The 14,804-nt window shown below is 46.1% G+C and overlaps 1 protein-coding gene across 11 annotated transcripts in view; it reads right to left on the bottom strand.

Annotated features, from left to right (window-relative positions):
* dmd (dystrophin) overlaps positions 1-9,876 on the bottom strand; it is a 2,299,423-nt gene extending 2,289,547 nt beyond the window's left edge. For all 11 annotated transcript variants that reach the window (XM_070893344.1, XM_070893337.1, XM_070893339.1 and 8 more), the window contains exon 1: positions 9,564-9,876. In XM_070893344.1, the coding sequence (XP_070749445.1) occupies positions 9,564-9,651 (88 nt within the window). In that variant the 5' untranslated portion in view covers positions 9,652-9,876. The remainder of the gene's footprint in view (positions 1-9,563) is intronic.
* Between the last annotated feature and the right edge of the window lie 4,928 nt (positions 9,877-14,804).

Genomic DNA, 14,804 nt, shown 5'->3' with positions numbered 1-14,804 from the left:
ATAGACTGTTGGAAAATGATCACCAATGCATCCACTATTTCTAGGGCCACTTCCTTAAGTACTCTGGGATGCAGACTATCAGGCCCTCCAGGGATTTATCGGCCTTCAATCCCATCAATTTCCCTCACACAATTTCCCACCTAATAAGGATATCCTTCAGTTCCTCTTTCTCACTAGACCCTCGGTCCTCTAGTAGCTCTGGAAGGTTATTTGTGTCTTCCTTCGTGAAGACAGAGCCAAAGTATTTGTTCAATTGGTCTGCCATTTCTTTGTTCCCCATTATAAATTCACCTGAATCAGACTGCATGGGACCTACGTTTGTCTTCACTAATCTTTTTCTCTTCACTTATCTATAGAAGCTTTTGCAGTCAGTTTTTATGTTCCCGGCAAGCTTCCTCTCGTACTCGATTTTCCCCTTCTTAATTAAACCCTTAGTCCTCCTCTGCTGAATTCTAAATTTCTCCCAGTCCTCAGGTTTGCTGCTTTTTCTGGCCAATTTATATGCCTCTTCCTTGGATTTAACACTATCCCTAATTTCTCTTGTTAGCCACAATTGAGCCACCTTCCCAGTTTTATTTTTACTTCAGACAGGGATGCACAATTGTTGAAGTTCATCCATGTGATCTTTAAATGTTTGCCATTGCCTATCCACTGTCAACCCTTTAAATATCATTCACCAGTCTATTCTAGCCAATTTACGTCTCATACCATCGAAGTTACCTTTCCTTAAGTTCAGGACCCTAGTTTCTGAATTAACTGTGTCACTCTCCATCTTAGTAAAGAATTCTACCATATTATGGTCACTCTTCCCCAAAGGACCTCACACAAGATTGCTAATTAGACCCTTCTCATTACACATCACCCTGTCTAGAATGGCCAGTTCTCTAGTTGGCTCCATATGCTCGCGGAGGGTGTCAGAGCATGCAGGGAGGTTCTCTTCCCTTTGAATAGGCAGAATAGACCTCCGCAGGAGACAGAGAGCCTGGTTCCAAATTGCAGAGGAGGTGAACAGCAGGGATGTGTTCAGGAGGAACTGGGTGCAGTGCCGTAAACGTTTCAATTATCTCATTAGATCAAGAAAGGGGAGTACAAAGCAACACTCAACTTCATCCTGCTGTTTCTCTCATCACATCCCCATCACTTTGCCTTCCTAACGCTGCTCCTACACATTCTTACTCACACCAACATACCTAGCACATCTACCAATCCCTCTCTATCTACATTATCACATCCCCATCTTATTAGCCACCCCTCACACTTGCGCTCATCCTAATGCAATCATACCTACTAACAACATGCAAGGAGGCCACTTGGCAATGTCACCCCAATCCATCATTGTCTCCCTCTAAAGATGTAACCCATCCATTCCATCACTCTCACTCACCCTTCTCTTCTTTCCCTCCTTGCAGGAAAAGAGAGCGCACAGTAAGAGGGAGCTGGACGTGGCACTCCAACATTTGCAGAGGAGGCTGCGTTGAAAGTATCAGGAGTGGCCGGGCAGCTGGAGGTGGGAGATGGAGAGAGAGGGACATCTCAGCAACCTGGTGACAGAATTACATATCATACAGCTACATGGCACACATCACTCATATGGGGACTGATGTCATCAGCCATTGAATGGTCATCATGAGCATAATGGTATCTGTACCCATTCTTCATATGGTATATCTAATGTATCTCTTTACTCTCCCACAGGTCCATCAAGAGCCCCCTCGCCCCCTCCCTACACCCTCCAGGAGGAAGAGGAAGATGACTCCTCAGAGGAGCCCCCAGCCTCTGAGGGCACAGCATCACCAAACAAGCAGTGCTAATCCTCAGTGATGTGCTATGTTGTGCAATGCACAGCAGACTATGATGATTCTAGAGACCCTGGCTGTGTGCTGAAGGGCTCCTCCAGATTTGTCAAGGCATCTGAAGTGCATTTTCAGCATTCCTATTGTCTGCTCTATGACACGTCTGGTGGAGATGTGGCTTTCATTATATCGCTCCTCGGCCTCAGTACTTGGCCTCCTCAAGGGTGTCATGAGCCACGTCTTTGGTGGATAGCCCTTGACTCCAAGTAGCCAGTTGGAAAGTCTGCTTGGAGGGAAGGTGGACTGGTGAAGGACGAGTCATAAGAGCGTAAGAATTAGGAGCAGGAGTAGGCCATTCGTCCACTTGAGCCTGCTTCACCATTCAATAAAATCATGGCTGATCTTCTACCTCAACTCCACTTTCCTGCACTATCCCCATATCCCTTGCCTGTGACAGCTGCCAGGGAATGTGGCACACACATGCATGATGATCTTTTTATGGTTGCAAACCAGCTGCACATTGAGAAAGTGGAAGCCCATGCAGTTGACAAACACTCCTGGGTGACGATGGGGTGCCCTGATGGCCACATGTGTAGTTGATGATACCCTGCACCCGTGGGAAGCCAGCCAGAGCGGCAAAGCCGAGCGTATGCTCAGTAACACTGGCTTCATCAGTGGCAAAGTTGATATAATTGGCTGACTTGTCAAACATGGCATCGGTGACCTGGGTGATGCATCTGTGGGTGGGCAACTGCGAGATGCCACAAATGTCTGCTGCTGATCTCTGGAAGGAGCCTGAGGTGAAGAAGTTGAGGGTCCTGGTGACTGTGACAGCTACTGGTAAGCCTTGTCCACCCACTCCTCTGGGCTGCAGGTCTTGCTTCAGCAAGTTGCAAATATCTACAATGACCTGGCGTGATAGTCTGGGCCTCCTTTGGCACTGCTGCTCAGTCATGTTGAGGAAGCTCATCCACTGCCTGTACACCCTGTGTTGGGGGTATTGCCTCTGATGCGATGCAGCCCTGCACTGATGCCCTCTGTCCTGTACAGCATCAGGTGGTTGAGGAGAAGGTTGGTGATGTTGTTGTAGATAGAGAGAGGGATTTGTGGATGTGTGCTGCTGATGTTGGGGCTCATTGTGGTCCGATCCTGAGGACCAAGGTGAGACAGTATAACTAGCACCGATACTGATGGAATAGATGGCGGGTCAAGTAGAAATGAGAGGAGCAATTGGTCAATGGAGTGATTGGTACAACCTATGAAGTGAGACTGGATGGTGACTTTGCTGCAAACATTTGCAGCCTGTAGAAAGGTAAATCAGTGCTCAGAATGCAGTCAGTAACAGCTTTTGCCTGAGGAAAATGACCAGCTATGAGGTGAGAGCTTTTATAGTACATGTCATGCTATCAACTAATCAGCTGGAGCAATGGACACTCAGCTGCTGCCTTAGACTCACAGAAGTGGTTCCCGAGCTGCATGTATCCCGTGGGCAGCCAAGGAAATTTGAAAGTAGGCTGAAAAAGACACTTAAGGGTCTGACAAGAACCTGTTAATGATTTGAATTAGGTTGTCCACCTGCCGTTCAGGTTGCTGCCGCATCTGCAAACACACGCTAGGGAAAGGCGTGTGGGGGCAGGATGACGGCAGGCTCCTGACCCGCTGCAACTTATTTCAAATTTCCCATCCGACCCGCCCCCAATCGCGCCTGCACGAATCCCAGAAAATTCTGACCTTAGTCACAATTTGACATCGGCAAAATGAGCACAATTTCAGGTGCACCCACGGAGGAAACTCCCAGCTGTAGGGGTGCCATAACACAAATACCTGCCCCCTCACTGAATTGAAAATAAAAATTGGTGATCTTGACAAACATATTGACAGATCAAAATCAATACCATTTTTTTTGCCAAAATAACTACACTGTTTTTAAAATTTCATTTATTGAGAAAGTCAGGTGAAGGGCTAAAGTTCACAATTTAGAGCACCACCAAAGTTGTACAAATATCTAATTTAGCACAGACTTACAAAACACTCATTGGAACACTATTATTCCCATGCTACCTGCAGTGTATGTAGACTACAACTCGGATTGAATACTGGATTGTAATGTTGGCTTTGACACGCTAGGATTTTCATTTGCATGGCCTGGCCTTTCAGAGAGAAATTTTCCAAATCTTCCTTTTTTGGATACTATTCAGCTCCATGGCACTGCAAATTGTAAATAATCTGTTGCAAGGTCTGTGTCTGTTGAAGAAAATAGCCTTCTCTTGTTGCATACTTTAATTCAAGTGGAGAACTCTTTATACCATTTTTCTCTTTCATACCAGGATGCCTCATTCACCCTCCAATATGTGTCCTCTCTGCCTATGGACAGTAAGAGCCAGTGATTTCCCACTTTGATGTGCCAGACATCTGGAATTCTGTGGTGTAGAGTGTAGCAGGTGTAAACCCATACAGCAACACAGTGACACTGCCCATTGGGCTCCAATATGCTGGATATCCTCAATTCCACATACGTTTTGTTCAAAGTAGCCAGAATCTCTTCCCTACCCTCCACCCTTCTCAACTTTGAACTACTATCATTGGGACAACACTCCAGCAAGGTAGCCTATTTCATTCAGACAAATGACTGCGACAGTCCACATAAAGTCCACTCAGGTTGTGGTTTACAAGTTTAAATTTTGCTTCTACTGTCACATGTGGAAAGTATGAAATTACATGATAGCTGGTTCAGGAACAGTGATGCACATCTACCAATTACAAAAAATTTCTAGCTTGATAAAATGTTATTCTCATCAGACAATTCAGAAGTAGATCAATTGTAAAGAGAACAATCTGAATTATTAAAGTTAAATATATCCATGAAGTTATTCCATTTCTATGTTGTTGACATACTTATAATCTTGCTACTGACTACATTATTAATGGGAAGCTAAGAATAGACTACAGGATAAGGTGTTCTTTAAATTGAAAATACCGTATGTTCTGAAAGTTGAATAGACTGTAAGGACAGTGATTTAAAATGTTGGCAGGATGAATAGACTCAAGCTGCGTGACCCCGCCTACCTACAACATGACCGTACTCCCAGGTGGCACAATGGCAGATGTGACAGGTTCCTCATTTTGTCTTTCACTACATCTGATCTGGAGGAAAGCGTGAACAAGTATGTTAGGTGATGAGATTATTTAAGAAAATTATTTAAAGAATAAGTATACACTTCACTCTCATTTAAAATAAATACATACAAGGTCTAGGGTTCCTTTAAATTCAGTTAGGTTCTCAAACTGAACTAATTAGCATCTTGTGCCGGTGGGGATGAAAGCATTGTTGCTTACAGCAAATGAAATACTGGAAACACTTAAGACTGGCTACTGACTATTTAAAATAGCAGCCAAAGAGTCTCATACCTAGCTCTTTGAAAATGTTTTCAAGATTGTGATAGTGAATAAGTCTCCTTGACGAACTCAAATTAATTTTCATTTTGTTTAAATGACTGGAGGGGAGGGGACGAGAACAAAAATTGAACAGTTCTGATTTCCACATCAAACCCTGGATTAAAGAAATGTTAATCTTAGCAAATGGTGTGAAATTGAGCATTCTTTTAGCCTTTCCAGGCCCCTCTGTCTAATGGAAGTCTATAGGGGGAATAGCTGAATTTGAGACAAAGTTGTTGCTCCTTGGCAGTTGCATTTCAACTGCGTTATGAGGAAGGAATGCATATAGTTCACCAGTTTATCGTACCCAGATGTACACTTTGGCATTCAGAGTACCACTGCTGAAAACAGCAGCAGCTAGGTTAATATTAAAGTAAACGCACACTAACTGAGTTCAAAGGCAGGAGGCGGTCGGAAATCTCACCTTTGTAGTACAAATGAGTATCAAAGTAACATGTCAGCAATGCAGCACAGGACACACAGTCTTTGACCTAAATTTGCAAAGCTGCAGAGCTTCCAGTAGAACTGGTAAAAGCATAATAACAATTCATATTGAACAGCAGAACATACTTCAATGACTAGCCCAGGTTTAAAAACATATGGGTCTATTTTTACAAGAAGCTTGGCCTGCTGCATGACTGGAACATTTTAATAAACGAATATGCTACAAACAGCAATGAAAACATGGATTGTTGCAAATCTAGTTAAGTAGAAAAGAACTGCCAAGAGTGGTCAATACTGCAAGGGGTAAGAGTTGAATGTTTATCTCTCTGAGAACTTACCTGCAATGTCAAGAGTTATGTTTTATTATTAGCGTCACATGTTCTGTCCTCAAATAATGGCAATGTGCCACATTCAACAATTAGCACACAAAAGGTGAAAAAAATATTTCAGGCAGAAATCGAGAAAAAACTGTCAGCTCACATGGAGTTGACTTGTGGTTTTTTTGTGGTTCCATGCTGACTCACTCTAGGAACAGTTTGTAGCTGAATGCCCTGGAATTTGACAATCACTCTCCAAAGTATTCAACATCCTGACTGACACTTACATTGACAATTTATTTTCTTTAAACATTTAGTTTTTTTATTTTACAGCACACACACAAGGCACGTAATGCCACACAACTCAAATATTTACAAATAAAAGTTCCTGAAACTTTCAACACAATAATGCTAGATGCTATAAACGTGACATTGTTCCAATATTCACTGCATTTCAACTTTACCATCAATGTCATGACAAATATGGCATGGAGAAGCTACAATAATAAAATAAGAGCCCGTAGCTCTACTGGCAGTCATGTGTTTTAATTGCCTGCAGCTCAAGATAAATATTCTCTCAGATTACAAGAAATCATATTGTTCATAATAATAGTGTCAGTCTTCAGCTTTACACCAAAGTGCCACTCCCATCAGGAGAACAGTACCATTGTTGTACATTACACTCAATATTTGCCTATTATTGTAGAATTGTTCAATACCAAACAAAATAATTGAATAAATAAAACTGTTTTGTAGATTTTAGATCACTGTTCAAACTCTATTTCTGGGTACACAGTCATAATTGGATCGGGCTTCGCCACAAATATATTTCTGCTGCAAAAATAGTTAGTTCTACAGTATAGTTTACTCTTAAGAGGTCTCTTGTGTTGTCTTACACCTGACTTATCATAATAGCATCTGCATTTTATTTCAAGTTGGATGTTTTTTTCTAATCACTTTCCTCCCACCGCTCTCCCTCCTCAGAGGAAGGCATATTCTGAACCCCAGACTTTACCACAGCCAATGCTGGTGCCAATTTGTGACTGATAGTCAGAAGATGTGTTACTGTGTGTGGCAAGTTGGGAGTTGCTCATTTTCATTTCTTTTAACACCAAGAGAGAACATATTTACCATTTTGCATTACTCCATCTTGCATCCCAACTTAATCTCTGCATCTCCGCTACAGAGGTATGGAGAAGCTACAATGTTTTGTTAATTTATTTAATTAACTGAATTTAAATTCTCCCAGCTGCTGTGGTGGGATTTGAACTCACGTATCTGGATTATTAGTCCAGGCCTCTGAATTACTAGTCCAGTAACATAACCATCTGGTTCACTAATGTTTTTTAGGGAAGGAAATCTGCCATCCTTACCTGGTCTGGTCTATATGTGACTCCAGACTCACGGCAATGTGGTTGACTCTAAACTGGCCCCTGAAATGGCCCAGCATGCCACTCAGTTGTACCAAACTACTACGACAAAGTCAGCACTATGGGAGTATCTTCACCACACGGACTGAGGCAGTTCTAGATGGCGGCTCACCACCATCTTCTCGAGGGCAATTAAGGATGGGCAATAAATGCTGTCCTCGCCAGCGACGCTCACATCCCGTGAATGATTATTTTTAAACATAAGGAAAGTGCATTAAAGTCACAGGCAAACTTGATACTCAAACTTGTGATCTTCTGCCCAGGAATTAAGCACTGAAGCACTGGAGCCAGAACACACAGTACTTACTACTGTTTAGCCCAGGCAGCTTCTCTTTTTTTGTTGAGGCAATTGTTTTCTGGTTTGTGAGAAGCTATTTGGATGTGCAAGTATGAGCCATCCATATCAGCTAACTAAATTTTCCAAACTTGATGCCAGGTTAAACTCTTTCCTCCGTTATAAATTTTGCAAGGGTTTTTTTATGCATACTAGTACAGAATATTTATTTGCTGTGTTTTTGTCTACAGTAAAACAATATTGCTGTACTCCTTAAACAGTTACTGTAACACCGGACGGACTCTTGAATGAAATGTAAAACCAGTTCATTGGGAGAGTCACAGCCTAAAATAGTTTTCACTACTCTTCTAATTCATGACAAGCAGGTGGCTGTCTCCACTGAGCTATGTCTGGGCAGAACTATAAAATTAAAATAAAACATGACCTTTCCTATCACATAGTTCAGACTGTTGTTTCCTGCTATCTTTCCAGTGGCTGCACATGTCATGTCCAGGTAAGTAACAAGGCCACATCTGCAACAAAGCCAATGGCTACAGTTTTCCATCAACACCGCTTAATTGTCCCTCACTTAGAACTGCGAAAGATGGCCAGCGTCTATTCCCCCAAGTGTTCCCACACAGCGGGCTTTCTCGTTGTATTTGTGATAAGCCATTGCACAGCAAGTTCAGTCTCCACCTCCGTGCGCTGCTTAACGTTGTCTGCCTGAACTCTCAACAACGTTACATTTATTTTATGATTGAGCTTCCTCAAAGACAACTTGCATGAAGTTACTAATGACTAAATTAGAATGAAACGTCCGGAGTAACGGAACGTGTTGCTGGGGAGGGGGAACTAAAAATTAAAACTCTCGTATTGTCGGTTCACTTTTTGATGCAGAAATGCAAGAGCGGCCCTCAAATGATTTGCAATGTGGCACCTAGTTTACAACGTCAGTCAAACGTCGCGCAGAGATTTATTGTTTCTCCTGGAACCTGAGTGCAGCCGGAGAGTAAGTAGCTATACCCACGATCACCACTTGGCCCAACAAACTTTGATTTCCTGTACAGCTCATTTTCCGAAAGGGTTTTCACCGCGAGTTCTACTCCCACAACAAAACTTCAGCTGGTCCCCTGCGGGATCAGAATGCAAGCACTGGCTTTATTCTGGCAGTTTTGATCATGTTCCTGCCCAGCCTCTGTGCGCACGGGTTTGGGGAAGAATCCTGCAGCTTTGCAGAGTTCGCTTTTGTTGGTAAATCTGGGGCCACCATCCATTCCCACACACCTTGCAGCCGGCTACAATTCCGTGTGGCGCTGGTAAACTGGCCGTGTAACCCGCGAACTGCCAATAACTGGAGGGCCAAGGTGGGCAGGCGAGATGCTGGCTGGCCGGCCGGCGTGTTTGCTCCAACCTCTGGCGCTGGGCGGGGCTAAAGCGGCAACAAATGGCAATTGGTGCGTGTGTCACTGAGCAGCAGCTCCAGGGTACCACACACACCTGTATCACTTTATATACTGAGAGAAAACATGTACAAAGCGGGAAAGAGATAAGTTGGTTTCCTTTGGCCGCACCCTGTAACTCCAGGCGCTCGGATCCGATTCCAGCTCCGGCTATTTCAAGCAGCACCAATGACTGGAAAAGCGACCCCAGCGGCGGCCCCGGACTACCCGCGGTCCCTGCTTGCCCGCCGGCTCCCGGTGCCGGCTCCGCCCGCAGTCAGTGTGTGGGGCTGCAACCCCAGTCCCACCGCCGCTACTTTATTTAAAGGGGAAGTTGGAGGGTTTTTAAAAAATTTGAGCCGATCCCCCCGGGAGTCGGTCCCAAGTTAAAGGTGCGGACCTCGTTCCCTCTCCGCCCCCTCAGCACTCACCCGTCCGAGTTCGGATAATCTCGTTAAACTCGTCTCCAGCCCCCGCCGACTCGTCTCTCGGACCCTCAGGGCGCCCGGCTTCTGCCATCGGCAAAGGTCCCGGCCGCCGCTTCTCCGAGGCTGCAAGAAGGAGTAATCTCTGGCGCCGGGGAAGCCAGGGGGTCAAGCGCGGCTCGGCGTGTCTCCCTCAGCCGGAGCAGAGCTGCGAGCAGGGCAGTTCAACAAGGGTGGGGAGGGACCTTCCCCCAGGGAGAGAGCAGAACTGTCACAACTTTAACAGACCCACTTCAACAGGTGTGTATCTCTCTCCCTCTCTCCCAATCCCACCCCGCTTATTCCCAAATAGATCCTCTCCATAAAAGAGAGGAGCGGCCCAGCCCGAGTGCAGGATGAGCTGAAGAAATCCGACACCCCATAAATCAGGCGAGGCTACACGGATTGCTCGCCTGACACACGATCTCAGTGCATTTAAAGCGACAGTGAGCCCCGTTACATTTCACTCGCAATCACCTGACTTTATGTAACATTTCCCTCGTGCTCTTGACATCGTCAGCAATCATTAAAATAAGTTTGTTTTAAAGTTCGACAAATATAAGATAACACAAATCACAAAAGGGTTTATTAAAAAAAATCACTAGAATCATTTTTTAAAATACCAGCATACTAAAAGAACAATTTATATTATAGGATAACTTTTGGTGTTTTTTTTTTGTTATGATGGCAAACTGTATCTCAATTCCTCAATTCCTAGTTGCAGGAATCCTCGATTTTAAAATTGTCCTTCTCGCATTCAAATCCCTCCATGACCTCCTCCAGCCCTACCATCTTCTGAGAACTCTGCTTTCCTCCCATTCTGGCCTCTTGTGCATTCCCGATTTCCTTTGCTCCATCTTTGGGGGCCAGGCCTTCAGCCAGTGGGGGAAGCTTCTCCTAAGACCACCAGAATAGGCAAACAAGCACAGAAGACAGGCAGTGGGGGTCAGAATTCGGTTGATAACGCATGCTGATAACACCGGTATTAGGTATTAACTGTGAGTTAGGCGTATTGGAGTGGCGCTCGGTGCTGTTCATACCTGACGCGAAATTCGCTTGAAATTTTTTAGGAGCGTTAAAACGCAACGTACCGCTGGGTGACACCATGGAAATCAGTATGCCTCCTTGGCACCCATCTCGCCACATTCACTTTTGCCGCCTCACTTAACAGCTGGCGTCCATGACGCCTGAAAAAGATGGACTGCACAAGGTGGAGAAAATAATCTGGAGCGTTATTTAAAGGGAGTTGCAGCCGGGTCTCAGAGGTCTCGGTCAGTGTTGCGTTGGATGCTCGCACAGACTGCTGTTGGCTCGTCAGAGTGATTATTAATATCTCAGACACATTGCTGGGTTCGATCTCGGAAAAAAGTGAATGTTGGATTTCACTGTGACCTCTGCAAAGTGATGGGGGCAGTGATCGCACACCATGTCATCCTGCGGCACCGACTTGAAAGGCACTGGCTGCAGAGACAGCTTAGGGCAAATGTGGATCCTCCCCAGAGGAGACACCCCAGACAGCGAGGCAGGAGGTCGTACAGACACAGGCTTTACCGTGTGCATTACTCTTATTTGGAGATATCCAAGGAGCACTAATTAAGAAGGCTGAGGTTCCTCAAGGAGGTTGTCACAGAGCTTTTCAAACTTCTGCAGATAAACCTGGCAGATGACATCGACAGCAGGACCTCGATGTCAGTGGCAGTGAATGTGACAGTAGCACTCAACTTCCATGGTACCAGTTCCTTCCAATCTCGTATAGGCGATATATGCAACACCTCGCAGTTTGCAGTACATTGCTGCATTCACCAGGTTACCGATGCTCTCTACAGCAAACGATTACACTAGATCAAGTTCAGCATGTCCAGGGAAGACGTGGATGAGCACTGCCCGTGACTTCGCCAGGATAGCGGGTTTCCCCGGGGTTCAGGGAGCCATCGATTGCACTCATCTGGCATTGCGGGCCCTGCCTCACCTGGCCACCCGCTTCACCTAGCCATCTGTTAAAGACATCGCGCCCCACCCTCAAAGCCTCCGTGCATACAAACAGCAATACAAGATTGTGACAAATGAAATACATTTTTATTGACAGAAAACACACAGAAATGTGCTGTAAAGAAGTATTAAAGGACGCCATCATCCACAGCAACCAATAATTAAAACCTGTCCCCTTGAAACATTATTACCCACATGCACGTGCAACTATTCACATCACTTCATCATGGAACAAGGATAACATCTTTGGGCAGCATCACACAATTCTTTATTGGCTCATCCAATTCCAACTATTTACATTACTTCACATTCGAGCAAGGTGACCATTTCTGGCCACGAGCACACACATATTTATCTGATCTTTCTCAGTGCTTTCCCTCCCCTTCCCTTCTCCCACCCAGACCTACTGCTCCCCCTTAATGAGGTCTCAGTGCCTGCAGCAAGGCTGGTAGAAGGTCGCTGTGTTGGCACTGCTGCAGGACGTTCCGTACCACCTCGGGCCCTGTAAGGCCCAGCTGCGGACTGCATCACTTCAGCACATCAGCACTCTGTGGTGGATGGGTTGCAGAGAGCGGCACGGGCAAGGGCAGAATGATGTTGTCCTGAGAGAGGACATCACGTTCCAATAGGCCCGACACAGTGCTACTCCCCCGGGTCGGAGCCTCAGCATCTGGAGTTTTCTGGCTGAGCAGAGATTGCTGCTGTGCTTCACCAACATTAGTTCCCCATGCTACTGATGGCACACCAGGCACCGATGGCAGAAGTCAGTACCTGCGTGGATTCAGGTTGGCTCTGCATCAGGGCAGACTGTGACTGCAACTCACCACAGAGCTGATTGATGCCACCATGCGCTGATGACATGACAGTCTGCAGACCTGCCATAGTGTCAGCCTGGTGCTCAATGGCCAGCCATAGCCCGTGTCACCATGTCTGGCATCCCATGGTCATTGAAGCATCCAACATCCATTGGTATCTATCAAGGATCGGCTCGATGGGCTATTGAGACACAAATGCAATCGTTGAGGTGGCCTCCACCACACTCAAAGCAAGTGCATTGACACACTCAGGCACCCTTGACAAAACACCCAGCAGATCGCTGTGCATCTGCAATGACTGTCTGGCAAGATCCTCGAAGTTGGCCTCATCATCAGAGTGCTACTGAGCATCACTCAGGCGTGCACTCACTCTCCCGGGAGCTGGCTCCCTGATCTCCCCTCCCCCATAGTGTTGCTGCAGGCCACTGGGTCCCAGAGCATCACCCACCTGCATCTCCCCGACCATGCCTTCAAACAAAAAGCTGCTAGCCCCACTTTGTGAGGACGCTGGATCGTCGGTCACGTCCAAAGAGGTGTCCTCCACCTCATCGTCCTCTCCCCCATCACCCGCACTGGAAGGCTCACATGCAGGCCCCTGGCTGTCCGAGTCATCATCTGAAAGTACAAAGCCAGAGAAGAATGGTTAGCTGCAGGGGAGGGGGCCAAGAGCGGGAAACTTATTCGAGAATCCAGTCTCATGGAAAGAGCTGAAGGATTGTGGTGTCAGACCTAAGTGTCCTGCCGGATGCTGCAACGGAACTCAACATACCGTCACTGTCCCCGGAGGGGTGGGGTCGGCCTCACCCACCACCATAGCACCAACTTCAACGGCCATCAGGGCCGAGATGCATTCCTCGAATGGAGTCAGGACCTGCAGGTCAGAGTCCCCTCCTCCAGTCCTCATCTGCTCCCTGCGGTTGTGGGCGAGCTTGTCCAATGAGAACGCCTGAGTTAGAGCCCTTCTATCAGTGTGTCCCAAGTGCCTTACATAGTTTAGTACATGTAACTGTATGAGAGTCTTCACAGTTCGATGGAACTTCCATTCGCTGTGTGGACTTGCTGTGGCAATGCTTGAATTAGGGGTCCAGGTCCTAACAGTATTGGGAGGCTACTGTTTTCGAGATGCATATGAAGACTGAGGAGTCAACAACATGTGGGATGGGTCTGCAGAACCGAGTAGCGAGGCTAACAGCGCGTGCAGGCCCTTAAAGTGGGTGTGGCTTCAAATGGGAACCTTCCATCTGGCCTCACCCATGTAGAGTATGGATTCCCAGATACTACATTGAGAGAGTGAACAGTGAGGTCAGAGCTTAGCATCTTGATGGTTCAACTGTAAGATACTCACCCTCACCAGCCACATCATGTCCTTCCACTTTTGTACACATTCAGTGGTTGTCGTAGCCACTGTGTCAATCGCAGAAACTTCTTGTGAAATTTCCCTCCATAGGCCTCTGGGAGTTGGTACCCGCCACCTCTCCAGGGCATCAAGGAGGCATCCAGGGCGGTGTCTGAGAACCGATGGGCACGCTGATGAGCTGCTGCTGGGTCTGCCATGTCTGAGTGAGTGCATAGGAAGCGAAAAAACCCATGAGGCGTTGAGCCGGACATTCAACATTTCAATTCAATCCAGGTGGCGCCACTATGCCTGTGGCGCAGCTCCAAATGATGCCTAAGTGCCGGATGTAGAGCCAACGCTTAACAGCCCAATTAGCGCAGCGTAGCGCCTCCAGGTAAATGTGCAATGCCATGATTTAACGCTCCTATCAATACTTTAGGCGTCAACACTGCATTTCGTGTTTGGGGACCGCGCCTGAAGTGAGGCATTAAACATTTCTCTCATGCGGTGACAACGCCTCAAAAATGGCGGTACTAAATTTTGGCCCCAAGGGGTTTGCACAAGGGTGATTTAGTTTTCAAACTGCACTGTAAAGAATGGTAAGGAAACAGTTTGCTGAGGTGCAGCAGTTACTTTGCATTGGTGTTGAAAGTGAGGGCATTCATCAGATGGATATAAGTTGTAGGTGATATGGCAAAGATTACTGAACGAGATTAAGAATCGGTAAATCAGGCGCTCCCACAATTCATTCAGTCTTTCAAAAAGCACAGAACCCTTCTTTAAGTATTTTAATCAGAATAGCACTTTATACAGGCAGCTGCCTGGGACGACTATAAGTTGCCCGAATCAATATAGTGGCTGACAAACTTTTGTCTAAAAGCATGGCGATCTTTTTGTACCCTCTTATTTCAAAACAATTGAAGAACAGACTTTTGGTCGTCCATAGGTGTATTGTGTGTAAGTGTTGAAAAGTGTGCACTGCCTCCAGAAACGACACATATCATGCATTACAATGCGTTGAAATCACACCAGGGGGAATGTGGCCTGGCCACTCTGCCAATTGCTAAC

Source organism: Pristiophorus japonicus, chromosome 11, assembly GCF_044704955.1.
Source record: "Pristiophorus japonicus isolate sPriJap1 chromosome 11, sPriJap1.hap1, whole genome shotgun sequence".
NCBI classification, from domain to species: domain Eukaryota; kingdom Metazoa; phylum Chordata; class Chondrichthyes; family Pristiophoridae; genus Pristiophorus; species Pristiophorus japonicus.
This window is presented reverse-complemented; position numbering and strand designations above follow the sequence as displayed.